Source organism: Ictalurus furcatus, chromosome 27 (genome assembly GCF_023375685.1).
Source record: "Ictalurus furcatus strain D&B chromosome 27, Billie_1.0, whole genome shotgun sequence".
Taxonomy (NCBI): Eukaryota; Metazoa; Chordata; class Actinopteri; order Siluriformes; family Ictaluridae; genus Ictalurus; species Ictalurus furcatus.
The window spans coordinates 4,036,700-4,045,524 of NC_071281.1; the positions used below are offsets into that span (position 1 = coordinate 4,036,700).

Here is an 8,825-nt window from a genome sequence, read left to right on the forward strand (position 1 = left end):
ATGCTGGCAGAAATTGTTTCATAAAATGCTACTCTAATTTCTCCTAATGAACTAAATCACTCCTAATTTCTCGAAGGAACTAAATCACAACTACTCTGCAGTGCGCTTAATACAACGTATTTAAGTAGGTGTTGCGAAAGAAAGAAGGTAAATTAAAAAAAGAATGAAAGGAAAAAGAAAGAAAAATCATTCAGAATAATAAAGAACCCATTTTACAAAACAAGAACGAAAGAAAGAAAGAAGCTAAAATGTGTTTTAAAAAGTGAAGAAAGAAAAATATCGAACGAATGAATGAACCGACTCACATATTAGAACAATTGGTTCAAAGAGTCGAGTCACTAGTAGTTCTCACCAGAAGGTAAATAATAACAACATTAATAATAATAATAATAATAAAGAAGATAAGTAAAAAATAAGAAAGAGCTAAGTAGAAAAAATAAGAAAAATATAGAAGTTTAACAAATAAACTATACAAATAAACAAATTATAACACAGTAATAAGCAAGCGAGAAAGAAAAGGGGAACCTAAATAAAAAATGAAATAAGAAAGAAGCTAAAATATATATATATATGTAAAAAAGGAGGAAAGAAAGATAACAAACGAATGAACGAACCGATTCATGTATTAGCCAGTTCAAAGAGTCGATTCGTTCGTGTGGACACACACCAGAGCTATAAATATGTATCTGTGATTCTCACTGTAACCCTTTTTTACTCCCCTTTAATGCCCCTTTAATGTAGTACACACAATATTTTTTAAACCATAAAAGTTTTTTTTCCTCTCCTACAAAACACTGGTTTCAAAAATATTGGCACCATCAAGCTTGGTGACAACATTTTTATTCTCCTTTCATTGCAAGCCGGTTCTTGGCTGCACCATCCTGCTGTTTAGCAGAATTCAGCATCAAAGTAGAATATTTTAGCAGTTTTCCAATGTTTGAGTGAAATTTTTAAATATTTGTGTATATATTTTTATGTTATAATCTTTTTTTCCAAATCCGTTCTTTAGAAGGGTGCCAATAATTCTGGCACTAGCTGTATCTAATTTTACACTAATTATGCAGGCATGTGATTGTGTGTGTGTGTCTGTCTGTGTGTGTGTGTGTGTGTGCGTGTGTGTTTCTGAAATCGCTCTGATCTTTTCTTTCCCGTGACATTACACACGTCCAGATGTAAACAACATTAAAGCGGCCATAGGCAATCTCACACCCAATGAAAACGAAGCCACTTATTGAACATGAAGTTTTATTTTGCAGAGCAGGGCACCATTTTTGATACTACATTTTCTTTGACACTCACTAAACCTGAGAGTTTTGAAAAAATTTACCTGAGTTTCATAATCATTTTATAAATATTAAGCATTAAAAATAGAGTAAATCTATTAGAAAAATATTTCTTTTTCATATCCTTGACTTTTCAGGCGTAGCACAAATCTCTGGCAAATAAATACTCGCAGTACAAACTATTGAACATTAAATATATATATATATATGGCTTTGGATTTCCTGTGTTGTATCAGCTCTGGCTAAGGACTATGGCTTTTCCATGATTTGAAGATTCTCAGGGTGAAGAACGACATCCTAAAGGTTCACTCCGGGAACGGGAAGCACTCTGTCTTTCTCCGGGACTTCAGTGTCGTTTGCCGCTGCAAAAGATGGAAATGAGTTTAACATTAGCTAGACTGTATCTAGCTCTGGTAACATCTTTAACATAATGTGGGCGGCCATTTTGGAATCGCTTTTATCTTTAAGGCAGTTTGCTCGCAAAATTTGAAGCTGGAAGTGATGTGGATGATAACACAGTGTCGATTTTTTTTAAATTTCTTGCTAACAACCTGGAAAATATGTAACACGTAATGAAAAATGAATGGTTTAAGCCATAATGTATTACGTAGCTGAGAAAATCCATTTGGAAAACCCATTACACGCCATAGTGCACAGTGTGTTTAAATATGCCTCCTGTCAGTCATTTTACAGACACTCCCTTCACTCCACCCACATCCCAGTCTGTTCAGACAAAACCCAGAGCAATCGGTAAGCGCCCAGCGCAGCCAGATAATGAGCAACAATCCATGCATTGCTGTGCAACTATGAAAAGAAGCGCAGTTAAACCAGAGTAAACACAGGCTTTTCCAAGATGAAGTCATTTATTACTGGTGATGAGATGAGGATGAAGCTGGAGGCAGAATTAGCACCATTACTATTTGTTTAAATGACCGGCTTTACCTAACGAATCTTTTTTCTTACTTAGAGAACCCAATTTCACGTCTTCCTACTTGTATAACTCGGATTTCAAGCAGTTGAACGACCAAGTGCGATTATCAGTGATGCCAGGACAGTGTTTGCTAATGTTAACTTTGAACTTTTGAACTCTACGAGCCACCGTGGATCCTAGGGGCGGAGCTTTGTGTACACAGATGGGAATGTGGGGGCGGGCTCAACAGGCTTAAACAAACATTGCCTAATGCACCTTTAATGTCACTATACAATTTAGAAACCAGTCATTTCCCTCGGGAACTGATATCTGAGCAGTAATACATTTGATTTGCAGGTAAAACGTGCGAGACGTCGCATTTTTAGTGGGAAAATGTTTGATTTGTGGTCCAGTGGGCAGTTTTGTAGCTAGCTACGATGTCTGCATAGCTACTGGGACTAGCCGAGTCTTACCGATGAAACCATTGGTAACCGGAAGTGAACAAAAGACTAGCGCGGAATAGCGATTTTGAACGGCGAAAATATAAATTATATAGAATTTAAATGATATATAAGCGTACGAAAAATGTGTACGAATGTACGGATTGCTTAGAGTAAATATGACTATGACTGTTTATTATTCGTCCTATACTTATATATTTACAATATGCTAATTGTGTAGCAGAACTACTCTTTATATATATATATATATATATATATATATATATATATATATATATATATATACAAACGTAAGCTTCGTATTTGTCGCGTGTTTAGTGCTGTTTCAAGACGTTACCTCGCCGACAGCGGAGAGCTCATGACCCACTGGAGGTACTCCTTGGCGGCCATGCTGTCCAGCACCTTGTTGACGTCGCTGGTGAAGCTGCCGTCCACGTGTCTCCTGCGTAACGTGTCCACGCTCCTCGTCTCAACGGCACTGAGCATGAACACAACACCAGCACCGTCACACCCGGGACGCTACGTAGCTTCATATATAGCATGTAGCAAGTGCGTTCGTGACATAAAACTCCAATGATCTAGCGTTTATCAGTGGTGTGCTTGTATGTGTGTGTGTGTGTGTGTGTGTGTGCATCATTAAAAAAATCATATTTGTAGGTTGTATGTAGCATTATGGAAATTCAGGTTCTGTTATGCTAATCTCTATTAGTATTAATTAGTACTAGTAGCATAATCCCAGCTAACGCAATGTTCTGTAGCTTCCATCCTTCTATCCATTTTCTACACTGCTTATCCTACTTGGTCGCGGGGAACCTGGAGCCTATCCCAGGGAGCATAGGGGACGAGGCAGGGGTACACCCTGGAAGGGGTGCCAATCCATTACAGGGCACACTCACACACACATTCATAAACTACGTACACTTTCGACATGCCAATCAGCCTACCAGGCGTGTCTATGGACTGGGGGAGGAAACCGGAGAACCCTGAGGAAACCCCCACAGCACGGGGAGAACATACAAACTCCGCGCACACACAGGAAATCGAACCCCCAACCCTGGAGGTGTGAGGCTAACCACTAAGCCACCTTTGTAGCTTCCATTAACGGTATAATAGACGTCCTTTCTCATGTTCTCCTTCTAATACAGAAAAGTTCATAACACGCAAGACCTGTATATCTTCTCAAATAGGAAATTCCTTTAAACTTTTAGCTTGAAGAGGACATCCATGTTAGCGGGGATGCCAGAAACATTCACCTGTATATCTATATGTATGTGTGTGAGCTAAGCAAGCTGAGACAAGCAAAAAATTCAATCAGGGGCATTTCCGCATCGTTTTAGCATTAATAGCTACTGCTAATACGCTAATCCGTGCTAATACTTCTGAACTGGAACGCCAAGTGTCTACGCCAAATGCTAGCGAGAAATCCCTGAAGAGTTCCCGCTAATGAGGAACGTGATCTGCCGAGTAGCTAATCATTAAAGAAATCACTTCTGAGTAGTGTATTTGTGAATAATGTGTGTGAAGAATAATGTTTTTGTTTTTTTTGTTCAACACTATTTGTTAGCATTATCCTGAAATGCAGCCATGCTGCTGTCTCTATGCTAATCTATGCTAATTTGTATATGTTTTCAGAAAAGAATGTGTGAATGTGTGAACATAGCAAAAGAGCCCCAAAGCACAGTCACCCAAAGAGCAGATTAGCAGCATTTCCACCTTGTTTTGTTTCTTTCTTCTTTTTTTTTTTTTTTTTTTTAAAGCATTATTAATAAGAAATGTAGCATGTTTCACCGCAAAGCTCCCAAAGCCAAAGAGATGAGTAGCAGAGTTAATTCAGCGATTTATTAGCGTGGCCACTTCTTAGCAAGAAGGGATTAGGACAGGGTAATCAAAAGGGAAAAAAAAAAGATACAAGGCCAAAGAAGGATAAAAAAAGAAGAGGGAAAAAAAAAAAGAAAAGAAAAGGGAAAGTCAAAATAAAATGAAATATAAAAGAAGCATAAGGGTTTATTTTGTTATAAATATCTCTCGTTCTTTCTATCTATTAAATCTCTTTATCTGTTTCTTTCTCCATAAGGCACAGTAGGTGAGGTTGCCGTGGCGATGATGATGATGGTGGTGGTGGTGGTGGTGGTGGTGGTGGTAGTGGTGGTGGTGATGCCTACTCTGGTTTGGGCTGGCCGCTTTTCAGCCAGGTGATGAAGTCTTTAGCCGCCTGGTCCTGCAGGTACGAGCTGACGTCGCTGGTGTAGGTGCCGTCAGCGTGGCGCCGGGCCGGGCTGCTGCCAGACACACAACAACAACACACTTTATTATCCATATCGACGCACATCTGAAGAGGATAAAAGCCTAGATGTAAGCGCCGGAGGTAAAAAGCGGCTAAAGTGCGACGGAGCGTGAGGACAGGAAACGATTTAGACGCTCAGTGACATCGCCGTTCGCAATCGATGCGGCTAATGAGGCGGGTTTGAGAACAACACCAAAAGATACAACTCAACAACACGATTTCCAAAATAGTTTCTTAGAACCAACAAGTGTATTAAAATTACCTGTTGAATTCTCGACTCTGATTGGCCAGAATGCATCAATTCGTTTCCTATACCAATTCGCATGCATAATTGATTCATAACCATATCCAGCTTCTCTCTTTTTTTAAAAAAAATTACTTAATTACTTATTAAAATGGCTCGCTCTAATGCGTTACCGTTTCCATAGTAACAGAATGGAATTAAATTTAAATGGAATTTAATAAAAATTTAATGTAGTAATTCCATTTTTTTAAAAATTACTTAATAACTTATTAAAAATGGCTCGCTCTAATGCATTACCGTTTCCATAGTGACAGCTCATTCTGAGGAACTTGTACAGCAGACGCTCCACTAATACAACTAATAACACTAATTAACGATTGTGGAAGGAGTCTCCAGTGCCGACTCGGTCTCAACTTTAACCCTCTACCTGCGCGAACTATTATACGAGGAATAAACGAACGATATCGGAAAATAATCGACTTTGGGGTGGTAACAGTAACTCCGCCTCCTCACCTCACATCACATCACATCACATCACATCACACCACACTGCTGTTGATTATTTTCCAATAACAGCATGACCTGCAAGTGTTTTCATTCCTGGAGCATTGCGTACTATAATATAAACAAGCATGATATGCAACAATAGCAACATTCTTTCGCGACACTAGCTATATTATGTGCTAAAACGCCATTTTTAACGTTTATACCTGAGCTCGAGGTTTCCAAATATTAGTTTTAAAGCTGATATGCATAAAACGTTCGACATATATCGTATTAGAACCAATAATTTGGTATAAAATGAAGAGTTTTGGAGACATTTCATAGATAAAACGCATGAAGAGTGAGCCATAATGAAACAGTTTGTACCGCCGTGATTAGAAATGGTTTTAACGTCTTTAGATCATGAATTAGCTGTGATATATTTCACCGATGCGGTTTTTAAGTGCGCAAGCAGCACGTTCGGTCTATTTGGATAAATATCATTAACGTACACCAGAAAACAAAAGGGTACTAGACGTTAAGCGTACCTTTAGCGTGTGTCTGTTAGCTAGAAAGGTCCAATTATCCCTACTGTATCTGCGTTTCCATGTGATATAAGTATAAATATTAAATGGAAAAAAAAAAAAGATACGATAAGAGTAACAGATCACTCACTCGCTCCTCTTGGAGTTCATGAGCCACTGAACGAAGTCCTGCGCCCGCCGTGTCTCCAGGTATTTACTGTAGTCGTTAGAGAAAGTTCCCTCTGAATGTCTCCTCACGCGCATCGTGTCTTTCCTCTCGTCCAGGAGACTCGCGTCTGTCTCTGAGCTGGAACCAAACACACCGCGTGTGAGACACTGGGCCATTGGGTTTAAATGACTTCTTATTTCTTTAAAAGTTACAAAGCCAGAAATCTACCTGAGTGGAAGTCAAAAAGTTCCGACATTTAAGTGTACTCGAGTATTCGTGGACAAACCTTGACTTTCTCTTGTGTGTTAGCTAACGTTTAATAGCCTTAACAGTAAAAACTAAGCTCATTCACAAAACGTACCTAGCTAGCTGATTTAACTAGCTAATTTACAAAAGCCCACAGCGTTTAAGATTTGGAACAAGACCTACGAAGGTCAAAATGAAAATTTCTGAAAAAGTCGGGATATTAACACTCGCGTAATAGCACAAGTGTTCGATTCCAGACACCAAATTTCTCACACAGTTACCTTTGTTATACACTCTATCGCCTGCCCAAAGGACGAAACAGTAACTGAAAAATAACACTCATTTTCACTTTCAACGTTTTTTTTGTCACCATTCTATAGAAATTCATTATACCATAACAGCTTAATGTTAATAATGCGACCTAGGAGCTTCAAATTTCTCCCACACGTTATAGATCATAACTACTGTCTGCTATGGTAAGAACGACCCCATAAAGTAAACATAATATAACGTCAGTGTAATAAACAGCCGTGAAGTGAGCTGATGCGTTAGACCCTGGAAACGAAAAGAGAATCCGCTAACGTTATCGATTATGACTATGACCATTGGCTCCTGTCAAAAGAACGACCGCGTAAACCAAATATGAAATCTAAAGAGTTCTTGTCACTTCTTAATTGCTTTCGTAAACAATTCGTAAGCAAGGTTACGCTTCTTTTTCATGCTAAAATTTGACAACAGTTATTTATTATCTAATTGTTCCTGGCTTAAACTGGCTCAAATAGATGCTGAAGAGATTTTATAGACTATTATAGAACCACTTCAGCTGGTTTCTTTCTATTGGAAGTCAATACTCAATATCGCTTGATTTTAAATATGACCTCGTTTCATTTCATAGGATTTGATTCATTTATGAAGACGCTGGATCTTCTTCTGAATCTAGTCTGATTCATTTCATTTCGATTCTGAAGCCTGTACGTCTGATCTGAGTGTTTTGACAATATTTGAATCCATTGCCAAAAGCATTTTCGTTCATCAGTATAATGGTGACGTCTATAACATACAGGACGTTCGAAGAAACTATACGGTGTGGTGAAATTCTCGAACCGGGATTTAGCTGTGAATAAAGAACTTTTTGGGAGAAAACGATTCAAATCTTTAAAGGTTTTAGCTATTCGTTTAATAAAACTTTTTCTTTTATTCTACTTTACTCCATTGATTTACTGGTCTTCACTTCTGCTTTGAATAAATGCGAGCGAATGAAGTTTCTTTAAAAAAATAATAGTAAAAGATTTTTCTGATTCAAATTCATTTGATTCTGATTCGGACTCTGACTCTTTCGACTCTTCTGAACGTGCGTGTCTCACCTGGTCGTGTCGTCTTGTAGCGGGAGCTCCAGGCTGCTCTGGACGAGGACGAGGAGCAGGACGAGACCAGCGCTGAAGTGTGTGCCTTTCATCTTGAGCACCTGCCGCACACACACACACACACACACACACACACACACACACACATATACAGACACAAACCAAATTGGAGACCTTCTTGATTTCCAAGCCCACTACTAAGTTCCAAGTTTTTCTCTTCTTTGTGTGTGTGTGTGTGTGTGTGTGTGTGAGGTCCTGACTACTCACCGGTGCGTAGACGAGTCTGTGTGCTTGTGTGTGTGTGTGTTTGTGTGCGTAAGCTCCGTGGCCTCCCTTCTTGCTTTCTGTTCTGACGTTTTCTTCCATCTGCCTCCCTCTTTTATAGTGGTATCAGACAACCCCCTTCATTCACCCCTCACGCACGCACACACACACACACACACTATACGTGCAGCGGTGCACGCTCTGAGCTCATTCATTAGTCCCAATCCATTACCCTGCTCGAACCGAGGCCCGTGTCTATGTTTGCTTAAACCAGGAAAAGAGGACGTGTCTCTCAGAGGTGTCGGAAAGTATCCTGTCAGATAAAGAGAGCGAAAAAAAACAACCAAGTGCTACTGTACACACTCGCCCGTGGACCGTTAGCACCAATTAGGCCTCGTTGACCTTTTGTTTTTCTCCCCTTAAGACACTGAGCTCAGGATCCTGTAAATCACCTTAAAACGGCGCGATCCGTTTGGATCATGATAACCGTCTAATATTTTACCGCGCCGTTGTATCGGAAAGACGTAAAAGTTCTCTCCACCGTGCTTCCTCGAGATTCAACATGCACGGTTTGCTGCTTGGAAACTTGCCTA

The 8,825-nt window shown here is 39.4% G+C and overlaps 1 protein-coding gene across 2 annotated transcripts; it reads right to left on the reverse strand.

Moving 5' to 3' along the window:
• Positions 1–1,380: 1,380 nt before the first annotated feature.
• On the reverse strand, positions 1,381–8,675 carry gcga (glucagon a). Of its 2 annotated transcripts, none has more exons than XM_053617359.1 (6): positions 8,236–8,675; positions 7,969–8,069; positions 6,341–6,496; positions 4,817–4,930; positions 2,992–3,132; positions 1,381–1,645 (listed from the first exon to the last, which is right to left on the reverse strand). In XM_053617359.1, the coding sequence occupies exons 1-6, from the start codon at positions 8,332–8,334 to the stop codon at positions 1,630–1,632; spliced, it is 627 nt and encodes a 208-aa protein (XP_053473334.1). In that variant the 5' UTR covers positions 8,335–8,675; the 3' UTR covers positions 1,381–1,629. The 2 variants fall into 2 exon arrangements, with proteins under 2 accessions (XP_053473334.1, XP_053473333.1); XM_053617358.1 differs by having other exon boundaries at positions 4,817–4,933.
• Positions 8,676–8,825: the final 150 nt, after the last annotated feature.